The sequence below is a fragment of the Festucalex cinctus genome, chromosome 1, assembly GCF_051991245.1.
Source record: "Festucalex cinctus isolate MCC-2025b chromosome 1, RoL_Fcin_1.0, whole genome shotgun sequence".
Taxonomy (NCBI): domain Eukaryota; kingdom Metazoa; phylum Chordata; class Actinopteri; order Syngnathiformes; family Syngnathidae; genus Festucalex; species Festucalex cinctus.
The window spans coordinates 54,961,550-54,978,231 of record NC_135411.1 but is presented as its reverse complement, the minus strand read 5'-3'; the positions used below and the strand labels follow the sequence as shown (position 1 = coordinate 54,978,231).

Here is a 16,682-nt window from a genome sequence, read left to right as displayed (position 1 = left end):
TCCTACTACGATGCAGCACAGTAACATTCAACCCTCCCAATAATTCAGATAGGGCCTACTCATTTTAAAAATTACAATCAATCAAATTTAGCATTACCTTTTTGATACAACATATTGCTTTTCACATTAGGTTGAAACAACATGTAAAGAAAGACAGGTGAGACCTCGACTTTATTGACACGGTTGATAAAAACAGGAAGGTTTCACCAAAATTACTATGACAGTTAACGTGAGGACGCTCCGATTTTCCCCATCCTTATCAACATCAAAGGAAGTATGCCTGGACCCAATTTTTCCAGTTTCCATAGACACCATTCTTAATATTCTCCCATCCTTTCATTGTGTTGCATTTTTATTGGTCGGAAAATTATATCTTCCATGTGTTTTGTTGCTTGGATAAGATGCTGTGACTGGTTCTGCAGCAAAAAAAATCAATAATAAATAATATCAAAATAAGAGGATGAGAAAACAAAACCCATCACAAATAAAAAAGAAACATTCCAGTCAATGCAGTGATCTGTGTATGGCAACGTCAAATATAAAACGTGTGATTTTGTACACACGATGGACGCTCCCGCTGGCGAGGATGCCGTTTAGCGGCCGTCCCTATCACATACTTCAAAAATGAAAATAGCGGTTACGGTTTCATGCAGAGCGGGACACAGTCTTTACTTCCCACGTGGACCCTCTTAAAAAAAAAGAAAAAGAAAAAAAGTAGCTGCACGAAGTTCACTTCAAATGTCTTCCATGTACGGCTAGTTTGTGTTTGGTTGCTGCATGTGTGGTTGCACTGAGTCAATGGCGCAGATGAAAAGGATCTGTATCTGCTCAAGGATACAGATATAGTGGGTCATGGGAGGAGCGGCGCGTGCGTCGACAAGTCCTGATGTAGTGCCGGACCAGCGGGAAAGCAAACCACTTAACCGAACTGGAAGAAGAAATTTCCTGGCCCGGAGGCTGAAGGGTAAACACAAAGACAAACCAGTGACAAGCTGCTTGTGGACACTATTCAGTTACTGTACGTGAATTGATTTGTCAGGGTTATTATTTGACAGGCATATTTGTACCTCCTATTACGAAAATCATAATAGACTAGTTACTCTTTGAAACCTCCGCAGATAATTGATTCTAATTAAAAAAAAAAAATGTAAAAAGCAAACTGCACTACAGCATTTCAAACCATTTGGCATTTAATTTTGAAATTTAACCCCATTCTGGGTTATTTCAAACCAACAACAACAAACTACTTCAATGTCCAATGGGCTCTTTGCACAGCTCGACTACTTCCTGAACTGAATACCACGTTTTTGTTTCCCGTCTTTCATGAGTGGACAAACTGATTAATCCAGGTGTGTCTGGCCAATGTTGTTGTAGTTAGTGAGATCAGGCACACCTGGATTAATCAGCTTGTCCATTCATGAAAGACAGGAAATGAAGGACTGGTGTTGAGTTCAGGAAGTAGTGGATTTGTGCAAAGAGCCCATTAGTATAATAACTGAAGCTGCTTGATGACTGGGAGGAGGATTTTTTTTTTTTTTTTTTTTTAAATTTTGAAATTTGATTGAAAGTTATGTATTGGCAGACAAATAAATAAATAAATCAGTTAGCTTTTGCACATCTTTAGAAATGTGTACTACAACATGAATGGAATAGAGATGGAGGTCAGATTAGAAAATGTGATCTGATCTGATAACATGTGCTTACCTTCAAAACTAAAACCTCCAGGGCCGCCAAAGAACGCCTTGAAAATGTTGTTAGCGTCAAAATCTGGTGGGAGACAAAACATGCGTGGTCCACAAAAGGGCTGCAGTGCAACTGATGACAGGAGCCGCCCCCCCACTTGGCTGTGCTTACCACCCATGTTCATGCCTTCATCCTCCAGGTCCTGTCCACTGTCGTAGCGCGTCTTCTTCTTGGGGTCTGACAACACGCTGAAGGCCTCACCCACCTCCTTGAACTTCTTTTCCTCTTCCTTTTGCACCTCCGCACTAGCACTGCTATGGCGATCTGAAAAGAAGTGGTGGTCATTCAGGGAAGAAATAAAGGGGGGGGGGCTTTGATTTGAGTGAGGCACCTGGGTGATGTAAGAGCGCCCGTTTGCGGTAGGCCTTCTTGATCTCATCCTCAGTGGCGTTCTTTTCCACGCCAAGCACTTTGTAGTAGTCTTTTCGCTTGCTTTTCTTCAGCTCTAGCTGCGCATGTTTTAGCAGCTGCTTGTGCTCTGTAACATAAAAAAAAAAAAAAAGCAAAGCATCTCAGGCTGTGTGAAATCACTAGATAGTGTCCTATATTGTGAGTCTTACATTTTATGCTATTGTGTGCCCTCAGTACCCTACAGTTATTAAAAGCGTTATGAAAAACAATATTTGATCCTCCAGCACACAATACGTCAGAAGTTGCGCAGCTGTTTGTGTTGACTATATGCATGTGATCAATTTGCATTTGTGGTTCAAACACCAGAAAAATAAATCGAGATCACTTTCCAGTTGGAAATGATCTTAATTTCTTACCTGAATCCTATTATATACAAAAAAAAAAGAAAGAAAAATAAATAAATAATGCTTTTCTTAAGCGGGTGCAGTGACATCTCCATGACAAAAGTCCGAAAATGAACAAATCAGCTGCTGCACTTTGTAACGCACTTTCAGAGAATTTACTTCTCAATTTCTTAAGTTTGACTGTGCTGGAGGGTCATATGGCTGGGCGATATGGCCCAAAATTCACATCATGTTATCAACTGAATCCACAATAATGGTATATATTACGTTATAAAATTAAGGTTAAAAAGTGTTAAATTCATATTAATTTAATAACGTATTAGTTTATTGATAGTTTTTAATTATACAGCCCATTATAAAAGCTAAATTGATCAAATGAATAGCAATGATGAATCAAATATTAATTTAGATAGCATTTACAGTATTATGCAATTCTCAAGTCAGAATTAAAAGTTAGCACTTGACTCCACAGTGCAAAATAGTGCAATTAAACAACAACAACAACAAAAAATACACGGGATTTTTAAAATGAAAACACTGTACAACAGGCTTTCAGTTTAGACATTTGAATGAATTATGCAAAACTATGTGCATGGATTAATTAGCCTTATCTATTTGGTTTTAACTGGAATAAGCTAGTCTGTTCATTTGGATTAATCAGTTCAAAAACGTCAAAATTAAGTTGTTTTTTTGTATTTCCTGTATCCAATTTGGTGTGGAGGCCGTGCGTGGCATATGCCGTTGTGTCCTTGGGCAAGACACTTCACACACATTGCCTCCTGTGCCACTCATACTGGTGTCTGAAAGGTGCAAATGTTTGGTGATCGGAGGCTGTAGGCCAGGGGCGTCACTACACTTAATATTGTACTGGGGCACAAAGAATTCACGAGAGAGAAATATTTATTTTAGTAAACATCTGCAAACTGAACATTTACAAAAGTAAATAAATAAATAAAATAAAGCACCCCTACATCTCTGGGTTCTTTTATTTCCATAGTAGAAGGCAGAGGTGGGAGTAAGTCATTGTTTTGCAAGTCACAAGTAAGTCTCAAGTCTTTGCCCTCAAGTCCCGAGTCAAGGCCCAAGTCAAGACTGACAAGTCTCAAGCGAGTCACAAGTCCTACACTTTGAGTTTCGAGTCCTTTCGAGTCTTTTTAACAACATCGTAGATAATATTTATTTCGGGTGACCATTAAAGTAGGAGTCAGGGAGTGCAGGTAGTGAACCCAGAGTGGTGCATCAGATTGCTGTGTTTGCATTGTATTACAGTCTCATTAATTACACAGCGAGCAACGATAATTAGACAATAAACAACTGACATTATTACATACTGTTCTTTGAGCAGCTTCAGATGTTGAATGTTTTTGTACCCAAACAACTAGTGGTGCAACGGGTCACAAAAGTCACGGATTGGATTGTTTATAAAAAAAAATAAAAAAATAAAAATAAAAATAAATCAAATAAATAGAACTTTGTCTTAATTTATTCTTATAAAACGTTTTTACCCGTTATTTTTATTTTTAATATATAAACTCAAAATGTTTAACATGGCCGTTAGGATTTAGGAATACAACTTTAAGTGCAATATAAGGGAAGATACATAATTATTTTATACATCATCCATGTATAAAATAACAAGGTATCTTATATTGCACTTGTAATGCACTTGAAGTTTTGGTTTCTAAAATCCACATTGCCATATTGGACATTTTGAATTTTTTTTTGTGTGTCTGTTTTTTTTTTTTAAAGCTATTGTTTCATAATTTAATGATAAATGAAAGCAAAGTTCTATTTATTTATTTTTAATAATGAAAAATACATCTAAGTGCAATTTAAGGCACATCCCCTTTGTTTAAATAGGGAGAGTGGATTACAAAGTAGCCGAGGTCCACAATATTGAAAACAATACGAAAAGTAAGCGAGCCAAGGAACAGCTGTCACTCTGCCAGCCAGGCACCCGATGCTTGTACACTGGAGACTTGTACTGTATTATACAATGACGGCGTAATTAACTTGCGGTTTCTTCGCGTCCTAAATGAGCTATTTAATATACTTTTGGGGTGGCGTTATGATAAAGGTGGTAGAAAATATGCAATTTCAATAAAAAAGTTGGCTCTCTCTGGGAAATTTACATGTCCAGCAGCAATAAGATAATAATAATAAATAATAATAATAATTAAATAATAAATAATTCCAAGTATGCCTTTGGAATGTGGGAGGAGACCGGAGAAAACCCACACACAGGCAGGGGAGAACATGTAAACTCCACCCAGGAAGGCCAAAGCCTGGACTCGATCTTGCATCCTCAGCACTGGGAGGCAGACGTGTTAACCCACTGCTCCAGCTTACGTATGTGGTGATGTTCCGACCTCATTTCCGGTTTGTGTGTATCTTATTTCGCGGTTCCAGCTAGACCAATGTGACAAGTGTACGGTATCACACAAGCACTTATTTTGGGGATTTGCAATTATAGTTTGATGAACAGGATGGCTTTGGCTTTCTTTACCACTGGCACACCCCTAGAGGGTCACATACAGTACAGTATATCCCATGATGAATTTGTACCAATACAGAAAATACAACATATCACGACAACAGCTGAGTGGTGAAAGCTTACAAACATAGTGAATTTAGGGTTTTTAATAAGGATTTGTAAGATGTTCACAGTTTGTACTTGTTGCAACGATATTTCGAACATAGACAATTTTTCACTGTCTGCAAAGATCTTTTGAAACCTTTTACAAACCTTGACAAAACTTCCAAATTAGCTACATTCGCATGCATTTGTTGCTCAGTGAGAAACAGATAACTTTTCATTGATGGATTTATTTAAATTTCCACTTTATAAAAAATGATGCAGACACAGGGAACGCCCTACACTTTTTATTTAAAAAAATAAATACATAAAATTAAGAAATTATGTTGACATTTTGGAAAACTATTTAGAATAGAAAACTTTAGGGAACTATTTACTTGCTTAGTTTTTAATTTAGCTTAACACAGGCTTATGGTACTGGAAGTTCTCTGCAATTTATGTTATAAATTTTACACAAGGATGGCAATTTTTATATGTTTAAAATAAAAATAAAAAGTATATATTTTTTAAATTTCAACACCAATATTTACTTTTTTACTGCAAACAAATATTGCCTTGAAATATCGGTTATCGGTCTTCTTGACCTCTAATAATCGGCATCGGCCTTGAGAGAAAAAAAAAAAAAAAAGAAAAAAAAACATCGGTCTACCACTAGTTATTAACGCCTTACAATTTTCGATCATTGCAGCAGGGTTCTGTCACTATCCCCCGCCAAAGCTGTATATAGAAAGTAGGGCTGGGCGATATGGCCAAAAAATAAAATCTCAATTTTTTTTCCCCCCCCATTCTTGACGATTACAATTTTACTCGATTTTAATCAAAAGTTTAAAATAAATAAATAAATAAAATAAACAAGGTTTGATTTATTCAAAAATTAATCTTGTGCAAAATGTTCAGACAATAACGTACACGAATTCTTAATCAGTTTTAAGGTAAATTTAACATAGCCTGTTCAAAAAAAGCTACTCATATCTTTTGCATAACTTAAATGCCACATAACTTGTGCAAAAAAAAAAACAACTACTCACAGCCTTTTGCTCAACATAAATGCCATACATAGCTTATACAAAAAAAAAAAAAAAAAAAAAAAAAAACTACTTATGGCTTTTGCATAACCTAAATGCCACAAAGCTTGTGCAAAAAAGCAAGCTACTCATAGCCTTTTGTTCAACTTAAATGCCACATATATATAGCTTGAGCAAAAAAACTACTCATATCTTTTGCTCAACTTAAATGTCACATACATATCTTGCGCAAAAAAAAAAACAAAAAAAAAACTACTCATAGCTTTTGCATAACTTAATTGCCACAAGTAAGTAGTTCTAACAATTGTAAGCAGGTATTGTAAACCACACATCCAATATTCTGCAAATATTCAACTCAACTCACAATAACGTTTGTATATAACAGAACTTCAAGATCAACAGCTTAAAAATAATCAGCGCCACCTTTTATTGTAATAAACTCAAATTCCTTGCAAGCAAAACTAGCCTGTCAACTGACTCTGGCAAAAGACAAGCTCTGGTGCATGTCATAATGTTTCCCCCGGCACTAAATACAGCTCAAGTCTGTTATTTCATGGTGTGCGTGTACTTATCTTTGCTAACGTTAGCCACGTCGCACTCTCGAAGACGTGAGCATTCCTCCCATTCTTTCGGATGCATTTGGCGCAAGTGCTGGAAGAGGTTAGTTGTGCTGCCTGCTATTTTTTGTTTTAATAGCTGTTCGGCAAACCTTGCACACGCTTTTACTTTGCTCTACGTCGCTCTTGTAAAAGCCGAACATGAGTCCCTTTTCTGGGGTCTTCTGGAGCAGACAATGTGCGCGAGGAGGCAGCGTACCATTTGGCCAAAGTAGCTGATGTGGGGCTCCCGGTGATTTGGAAGCGTCACTTTCCTTCGCTGCCGGTTGGCGTGGGTTGGCTTCGCCGCCTGGGAGACCGTGTAAAGGCCTCAGTATACTTCTGCGTCAGGCTCACGCGGAGACGTTATGGGGGAGCTCGGCTCCTGCGTTTGCTTTCAAACTTGTGCGTGATACACATCAGATTAATGAATTAATTTGTTCATTAATTTATGTGCGTGTTTGTGTGAGTGAAAAGAAACGGGAAAAAAACAGGCGGTGATGTGGACTGCCTGTACGGCTGTTGCGGGCTCCTGTGCGCCTACCGATGATGTCACATACTGCAGCTTCACTATAGTAGGGTGACGTCATCAGCAAGCGCGCCAGCCACCAAACGAAGGACCCCAAAACAACGAGTGTAAACAGAAGCGAGCCGTTCAAGGTTAGATGATGTGTATTTATTTATAAGCACCTCGATTTCACGATTTAGCTCATTTTCATATCGTGGCACTTTCAATGGACGAATTAATCGAATTAATTCGATTTTTCGCCCAGCCCTAATGGAAAGAATCCTCAACTAGTGATTAGGAAGTAGGAAATGAGCAAATGATTCCTAACCTCTTAGTGTCTTTACAGCCCGGCAAAGTCTACATCTTATCTTACCTTTGGTCTTCTCTGTCTGGTAGACCTTCTCGTAGTCGCGCACCGCCTCTTCGTACTGCTCCGTGTCCATGTAGCTGCAAGGTCACACACGGCAGGATGTAACAAGATGGCGGCAGTGAAATAAAGGTACATGTGGAGACAGTTAAGTAGTTTGGTACCATTGTGCTCGCCGCAAATAGGCCTTGATATAGGTCTCATCCAGCTTAATGGCTTTGGTGCAGTCTTCAATGGCCTGTTCTACTTTCTTCAGCTGAAAGACAAGAAACAGAGACGTAATGGCCTGACTGCGTTCATCTGACATGGACCAAACTGTATATTCTCCTCTTCACAAACCTGCTTCTACTGAAATGGATGTCATTATCGCAAAACATAAAAACCTCGGATGCATCATTCATCGTTGAGATGTGTAATTCACCAACACAATTGCAATAGCAACGTACCCACCTTGGAGCCCACTGTGGCTCTGTTACAGTACAACTTGGCATTGGTCTTGATGTTGTTGGGGTCTATTGTCAGTGCCTCAGAATAGAGGACAAAGGCGGCGTCAAAGCTGCCCTCCTTGAACGCCTTGTTGCCCTCCTCCTTCTTGGCCTTCAGTGCCTTGGCGTTCTGAACATAACACAGTATGTGTTAAAAAGCTACACGACAAGTATTAAAGCCTCTATGAAAACGCTGTAGGATACTGACTCTACAGGCAAGGCGCGCTTTCTCGTGGTCCGGAGCCATGCGAAGGGCCTGCACAAAGAACTGGACCGCCTTGTCAATGCAGTCCTCGTAGTACAGACAAAGGCCGCGCACGTACAGTGCATCTGCGTTGGTTGAGTCCATTCTTAAAATGTCACTAAGACGGTGAAAACGGCATAACAAACATGAATGGTTGCAACGTATAGTTGATCCTCGCTATGTGCGGGAAAATGGAAAAGTAACCAGACTAGACAGGGGTGAACCTGGCTTTTTCAGGGTATAATCAGTTCGGTAGAAGGGAATATCCCACTAGCTATCCTATCCAATCCTATTGTTTGATATAATGAGCATTAGTATAGTTTCAACAGACCTGGCCACGGACTGAGCTTCCGGATAGCGTCCCAGCAGGGCCAAGCACTCAGCTTTCAGGATTTTGAACCGATGGCATGCCGAGGCCGACTCCAGGGCTCGGTCCATGCAGTAGACCACCTGGAGAAACACACGATGAGATAATGTCTCAAAACCTCACAAAGGGTCTTAAAACTTACCATGCGGTAGTCTCTCTTGTCGAAGCCGATCTCTGCCATCCGCTCATACTCCAGGATGGACTCAGCACTCTTGAGCTGAAAAGTCATTTCACCAAAGTGTCGTATTTTGAAATTCAAAAGGAAGCGATTGCTGCTTTTTCCATTAGCCCAATAGCTACCGCACCACACCTCACGGAACGACACTACACGGCCGCCATTGCGTTTCCATTACAACAGGCGTGCCTGTATGATGTGATGATATGATACCTTTCAGTTTCTAGCCTAAACATACTTAATTTCTGTAAGGCTAAACACCAGTTTCTATTGATGTTGCAGTGAAAGTATGCCCCTTGCAATTGGGATCAGATTCTGTGCTGCTGTCTGTCTAATACAGTAATTAATAACTTTCCACTTAATAATAAAATATATAAAGGCAATTGAGAGAAAGGCTAAGATTTATTTATTTTTTTACAGTATTTAAGGAGATTCTTGTGTCTAAATCATTGTCCTTATTTTGAGGTTTAAAACAATTCGGAAAAGGGCTCCATCAGTTTCTTTGTTATTTTTTTTTGTATTTCGAAATTTCAGCAGATTTATTGAGTTTTGAGGGAACTTGTTATACTGACGATTGTGAAGAAAATATTAATCACGATTAATTTGGTAATAATTGAAATCATGTTTAGGACGATCATTTTTTTGTGTGCAAAACAAGAAAATGTTTAAATGGAAAAAATATTAAGACAAATAATTTTCTTTGAAACACTAATTATGCGAGTTTCTTTTGGATAAAACAAGATTTATTAAATTCATATCTTATTTTTGTAGAGTAAGAGTTTGATAGAGTGTAATAATTGAAATTGAATTTCAATTCATTGCACAACTATACTGTATAGACCAGAATTTTTTTTTTTTTTTTTAATATGTATCCAATAAATATTGTAAGTTTATCAATTTGTGTGTTTCACTTCGACGTGATCAAAATATAATCTATTCTTTAAAAAAAATGTCATGTGTAATGTGTGAAGTTTAAAATTTGTATATATTTTTTTTCCACTTCTAAAGGAGGAAAATTAAGGATCAAAATTACACAACATTTTCACAGGATTAGGAGAACAAGCTGGGTGTTTTATATTGAAATGCAAATAGATTCCATTCTATCCTTCTGTCTGTGTTATTGTAACTGACATGGCATAAAAAACAAATACATTAAAAAAAAAAAAAAAAAAAAAAAAGTCAAACAATTAATACTATTCCTAGCCTGGCAAGCCATACCCTCTTTCGTAAAAGACAGAAAGTGGGTCTGGAAATGCTGCCATTGACTACTGTTCGGCCCGGTTCAAAACAAAGCGCGCAATCAAATTTATTTATTTTCTTTGACGTATTCTTCATGAGCAACAATGCGCTTGATGGCAACAGTGAAAATTCACTCAATTCAATTCAATCAAACACCAGAAGCAACTGACCTCCTGCTGGGCTTGACTGTTGTCAGTCTCTAGCTCTAGAACCTTCTGGAAGCAGCGCGAGGCCGCCATGGCGTTGCCGAGGGACAGGTGGCACTTCCCCTCTCGCAGGTGCCCCTGAGAACCACGCAACTTCATTTGTATGAGAAAACAACAGATGGAAGACTTGTATTACATTTCCTCAACACACCTTCATGAAGGAGTTATCCAGCCTAACTGCTTGCTGGGAATCTTCTAAAGCCTCGCGGTACCGACACAGCATCATCAGTGTGGCCGCTCGGTTGCCATAGTAACTGGCGTTCTTCGGGCACATGTCTGCATGCAAAAAAATAAATAAAAAAAGCAGAAATAAAATGACCTCCATCCTTCACCGGAAAAATGACAAAGGACATTAATATCAAGTACCGATGGCCTTGGTGTAATAGTTGAAGGCTTCTGCGTAATCCTTCTGGATGTAGAAAGCATTCCCTTGCTCTTTGTAGCCATCTGCTTCCCTACAGTGGATACATTTTATTTTGAAATAAAGGGTAAGGTAAAATTAACAAGCCAAGGCAATCGCATTCACATTTCAATACTTAAGTTATTAACTGTACAATAGGGAAAGACTTATTGGGTCCGATAGCCACCATTTTCACACACACCTGCACTGACATTTTTTTTAAAATCCCAAGACCGTCACAAGATCAATTCAAAACTGGGTTATTTTGGCTCCGATAGGGAGACAAGCAAAGTAAGGATTTCATTACTCAGTCCCAGTTTTGTAACTTTTTACTGTTCATAAAAGAAATATCTTGAATCTTGAATGCAACAATTGTTACAATCCTAAAACAAAGACGTCTATAAAGTTAAAAAAAAAAAAAAAAAAAAAAAAATCGGAAAAGTTGAAATTGTTGTTGCTGTTTAATAAACAGCAAACATGGGCTTAAATTCATATAAACAGTGTTGGAGTTAATATTATTTTTAAAAAATCACGCCAGTATTTTCCTTTTCGTTATGATTAATTGACTCCAAATATCTGTTATTGGTCTCTTGACTATTAACCCCGGGATTACACCGGATGCGGCTGCGGTGCGTTCCGGCGACGCAACCAATTAGATTCCATTCATTCGAATAGTGCAATTTACACCGCTTGCGTGTGCGTTCCATGTCGACTGCGTCTCAGCTGCGGCGTGCCGCAGCCCTCCCGCACGGATAGACCTATTTTCTATTTTTGCCGGATGCCGCAACCGTCGGCCTCCGGCAAATGGCAAGCTAGCACAAAACACACCGAGCGGGACAGGAAGACAGACGCATTTTCAAAATAAATTTCCGGTTACCTTTCAAAATAAAACACTCGCCAGCTCCTATTTCGCAAGCATGCTAGCAAAACGTGATGTGGGCGTAGACGGGCCTGGAGTTAACGTGCGAGGTGCTCATTCACGGTTTAGACACCAGCGAACATGGACGAGGAGAGGTTTATATTGGAGGTGGAAAGCCAGAAAATAAAAAAAAGTCCACCTCTCTTTCTGCTTCTCTGTTGAGCACAGACTGTGTGTTTGTCGTCGTTTTTAATGCCACATGATCTCGCGTGGTCAAGCGAGACACGGCGGGAAGTGGTCGGCGACGGAACGGAGCTGCCGGACCGCAGCTGTGCGGAGCCGGTGTGAGTTGGCCAAAAAATTGACGCGTCCGGAGCACGCAGTCAAGACGCACCGCACCGCACCGCACCGCACACGCATCCGGTGTAATCCCGGGGTAATAACTCCATTCTAGTCTACAATAAACAATGTACAGCACTCAATATAGAGGAGACTCCAACTCATGTCTGTTGGACTGTAGTCCTATAGATGGCTGTAATGCCTGCATCACACATAGGGCTGGGTTTAAAATATCGATATCGTAATCGATACGCCTTTTCATATCCCAATATCAATACATAAAACCATGTATCGATATATCGATACCCCCCCACACACACACACACGACACATCCAACACACACAAACATATGTTCCTGAGCCTGCGCAACTTACACGGAGGAAGTCAGTATCAATCGTCTGCCCTGTACAGCCTGTACTGTGGTTGTAATTGATTTAAATGATTATTTATTGTTTTTATAAGGCCATGTTAAATAAAACAGATTATTAATGTAACTGCAATGGATTAAATTCTTAATGTAAATATTCATATTTTTACTAATGCATTAAATTAGAGCAAGAAGTTTCTACTATTTGCAGCATTGGTACTTTTGACTGTCTAAAATAGGTGCTGAATGAATTCCTCAAATGAATCGAAAATCGTTGTGAATCGTGAATCGAATCGAATTGAATCAGGCCCTTGTGAATCTAATCAAATCGATTCTGGAAATCTGGGTCACTGCTCGACTTGGCCCCGATCAAAGTGGATTGTAAAAGGAAAAACTGAAAATAATAGTCAACCTCTAGCAAGGCTGTAAATAATAGTCAACCTCTAGCTTGCACTCAGGATCAGCTGAGTCTCTGTCACCACATGGCCTAAATGCAAGCCGACTTTAACGTAAAAATTTTTTTTCTTAAATCATTATATCTGGATCCACACCTTCAGGTGAAGTTCCTACTCAGTTCAACATAGGGGTTGGCATCAAGATGGTACCAAATGAGACATGAGACACAAAACAACACAGGTGAGTTTTTCAGGTAAAAAGAAAAACAAAATGAACTAATGATATTTACGAATGTGGAACCACAAATATGGCTGACATGAGTTTACACTACAGCAACTGGAGTTCCATCAACCAATTAACTAAAAACATAATTGTGCTTTCTTCAGTAGCTCTACTAAATAACCTGCAAGAGTCCACTGTTGCGAAGAACATTATTGGCAACAGCACCATCATTGAGTTGACTTTGGAAAGTGAAAGTCAGCTGACAATTGCAGTGGAAAATGAAACTTAAATGTGTAAGGCTGTGAAAGGACACCATAACTCTCCTGGTCTGAGCCCACTCGTTGGCTAAACATAGAAAGTAGCCAAAGAACACATGACACCAAGCACGCCGCTCACTCATACTGTGGCCGACTGCCACGCTTTTTTTTTTGGGAAAGCCTGTCATTGATTGTTTGGACGTGACTATCACTCAGAACTTTCGAGAATGACCTTCTCACAAGGCAAACAAAAAAGCGTTTAAAGTAATTGATAACTTCAGCACGCTACATTAGCTGCATGGAGACTGTCGGTGAGTAGGTGGAGGACAATAACATGATGCCTCCATGCAGCCAAACAGCGGCTAGCTTTGCTAGCTTGTTGACACGATTTCACAACACAGAGGCGTTCGGGATTTAAATAGAACTCGAAAGTGTCGCCGAGATTCCGTTTCGGCCGCTGTCAGCGCGTCCTACCGTTCCAGCTCGTCGTCGCTGAGGAGTTCGATGTCGGTGTCCATGTTCACTGCATCGCATCGCCCCGCCGCCATTTTGCCGTGAAAGTGGAGGGGGCGGAATCAATTGCTGCGGTTGTCATTACGTCATCGTAAACGGGAACTCGTTCTTCTTGTCAAGTTCAATTAAAAAAAAACTGTTATCTGTTTTTATTTTTGTGTGCATTTACAAGAAATTTTGATTGTATTAATTCGTTTAAATGTTAATTTGTTCGAGTGTCTACGATTTCATACAAACAGATTGCACGCGCTCCACTACTACGTCACTTCGACTCTCACTTCCGGATTCCGAGGTAAGAGTAAACATACCTGCGCGTCCAAATATTTACTATCAAATGTTATATGTTCGATCACAACTAGTACACATTGCCGTGTTTGGTTTTAATGACGGGTTTTATAATGAGCTTTTGATTTCGCGCCATTAGCTATACTCTGTGCTACTAGAGGCTCATAGCCCTGCGGGAAGCTAAAGCTAAGCTAGCTTGTTGTCACACAAAACAGCCTATCGAAGAAGCAAACACCAAAATTCCGTCCTGGATGTTTATCAATCTGTATTTTTCCCCCGTCCGGGAACAGAGAGTGGAACGTCGTCATGGGCAAAAGCTGCAAAGTGGTGGTGTGCGGCCAGGCTGCAGTTGGTAAAACAGCAGTGTTGGAGCAACTACTATATGCTAATCATGTCGCAGGTATTTACTCATGATCACTTTTGGGCAAACCCATTGATTTCTTGGTACTCAATCAATCACTTTTCAACCGAGAGCTCAATTCTGGGCCTTTTTGTGAGTTTACTAGGGGTGGGCAACATATGTCCCACAGCCAGTGGCATAGCCATCATTTCAGAAATAAACTAAAGAATGAGCGGGTCATGCTTTAGCATTCAACTGTTCAAAACGAGTTTTTTTGTGTTGGAGCAAAACACAATATGGTAAAGTACAGGTTGCCAGATGCAAATGTCTTCACCTGCGTGGTATCACACATCTTCCGTCAGGTTCCGAGCCCATGGAGACTCTAGAAGACATCTACATTGGCTCCATCGAGACCGACCGAGGCACCCGTGAGCAGGTGCGCTTCTATGATACCCGGGGGCTCCGCGACGGCATGGAGTTTCCCCGCCACTACTACAGCTTTGCTGACGGCTTCGTGCTGGTGTACAGCATCGACAGCAAGGAATCCTTCAAGCGCATGGAGGCCCTCAAAAAGGACATCGACCGACACAGAGATAAAAAAGAGGTACATTTTTATGTTGGAAAATTTGAATAAAAATGTGGCTGCAGGAATTGGTCTTCACGTTTTGCCTCACCATGAAGTATAGCGTAACTATTGAAAGTGTATTTTGAACATAAAGTGCACAGAGGAGGCTTAAAAATGCTGTGACGCTGCACAGGTGACCATCGTGGTCCTGGGCAACAAGCTGGACAAGCAGGAGGAGCGGCGCGTGGACGCCAACATGGCGCAGAACTGGGCCAAGAATGAGAAGGTGCGGCTGTGGGAGCTGTCGGTGGCCGACCGCCGCACACTCATTGAGCCCTTCGTGTACCTGGCCAGTAAGATGACGCAGCCGCAGAGCAAGTCCACTTTCCCGCTCAGCCGGAACAAGAACAAGGGCAGCGGGCCCACGGACGGCTGAAGGACAGATATGCAAAAACGCAGCAGTCGGGGAAAATAGATTTGCCCTCTTTCGCTCTCTTTTTTTTTTTTGTTTTTTTTTGTTTTTTTGGATTGCATATTTTTTACACGTACAATGAATGTTTCAGATAATAAAGCTTTCAATTACCCCTAGTGGGCTATCAGGACGTTATTAACGTATTGATTTCTTTCTATCAATGTATTCGCTTCATTTCATAGTGTTTCTTTTGGCTGCATTACTTTACATAAATGTATTTGGATGCTATGGATGGATATTTTGTCCAATCAAATTTCAACCGTTTGCATGCTGGAAGTTGTATTTCATATTTGTGTTTTATTGATGATTTCTTTACTGTTATGATGTGATAATGATGTTATCACATTTAAATATGCACCAAAAAAAAAGAGAGAAAGACATCGGGGAAGTTTCTCACGACACTGTTTGTGTTAGCGTCTACTGTCAATCATGTCACTTTAACGGCCATCCTACTTTTTGGAGCCATCGGCACACAAGCTGTTGATGGTGAACAGTAAATTTATCACCTGTCATCGGTGAGATTTGTTACACTGCTTCGCTGTTAGATGAGTCAATTATGGACATCTGACACAAACTAAAGGAGTTTCAATGTTAAATACGGAGACCATATACAATAACACTGGCATTATATTTGTATCATTGTATGTCTTTATCAGCTCAATTGTGCAGCTTTTTTTCAGGGACCGATTGTTTATGTTTAAAATGTGTTTCTGTTGTTGTAAATAGTCACGCCTTTTGAAATTGAGTGTATTACTATCCTTTTAGCGTGCATTTGTTTGTATGTTCAATAAACTATTTGTGCCTAAAGTGTGTCATAATGTCCACATATATGGAGCAAAATTTATATGATTTCAGACTGTCCCTCAAGGCAGCACTTGACATTATGGATAGATTTTTAAATTTGTTTTATTTATTTATTTATTTTAAATCAATGAGTCACCATCCACTCTTCTATCGGTTCACTGGTTGTTGCCTTCAGGGACAGTTTGAAAACAGTTATTCACACAAGCATTTTCATATTATAGGCATTGCCCTCAGGAACAGTATGCAATTGTAGTAACGATTTCCATAAATAATGGCACAATTGTTTCAAGCCCTCCTGTTTTGTGAAGAAAACAATGGTGTCCCTGAAGGAAACAGAAACACTTCATTTTACAGTATTTATGGTAACTTGTTTGATGATTAATGATGAATGTCGTGATTTCGGACTGTCATGAACGCAGCACCAAGGGTAATTGGATTGATAAACATGTATACACTACTTATGTTTGTAATGGTTTCTTGGTTGTTGCGAAGTAATATTTTATTTCGGACTGTCAATGAAGGGAGCAACCAAATTAATAAAGACAACTACGATTTT

At 39.7% G+C, this 16,682-nt stretch overlaps 2 protein-coding genes across 2 annotated transcripts; one reads left to right on the top strand and one right to left on the bottom strand.

Annotated features, from left to right (window-relative positions):
• Positions 1–144: 144 nt before the first annotated feature.
• Positions 145–13,789, bottom strand: dnajc7 (DnaJ (Hsp40) homolog, subfamily C, member 7). The gene is made up of 14 exons (XM_077495013.1): positions 13,622–13,789; positions 10,673–10,761; positions 10,458–10,582; positions 10,271–10,384; positions 8,829–8,903; positions 8,651–8,769; positions 8,284–8,437; positions 8,041–8,205; positions 7,755–7,846; positions 7,597–7,670; positions 2,075–2,221; positions 1,855–2,007; positions 1,705–1,767; positions 145–957 (listed from the first exon to the last, which is right to left on the bottom strand). Exons 1-14 carry the CDS (start codon positions 13,693–13,695, stop codon positions 920–922), a joined length of 1,482 nt encoding a protein of 493 aa, XP_077351139.1. The 5' UTR covers positions 13,696–13,789; the 3' UTR covers positions 145–919.
• A 6-nt stretch (positions 13,790–13,795) lies between these two features.
• On the top strand, positions 13,796–16,129 carry nkiras2 (NFKB inhibitor interacting Ras-like 2). Its single transcript, XM_077495039.1, has 4 exons — positions 13,796–13,952; positions 14,236–14,345; positions 14,648–14,889; positions 15,044–16,129. The coding sequence occupies exons 2-4, from the start codon at positions 14,252–14,254 to the stop codon at positions 15,284–15,286; spliced, it is 579 nt and encodes a 192-aa protein (XP_077351165.1). The 5' UTR covers positions 13,796–13,952; positions 14,236–14,251; the 3' UTR covers positions 15,287–16,129.
• The last annotated feature ends 553 nt before the right edge of the window (positions 16,130–16,682 follow it).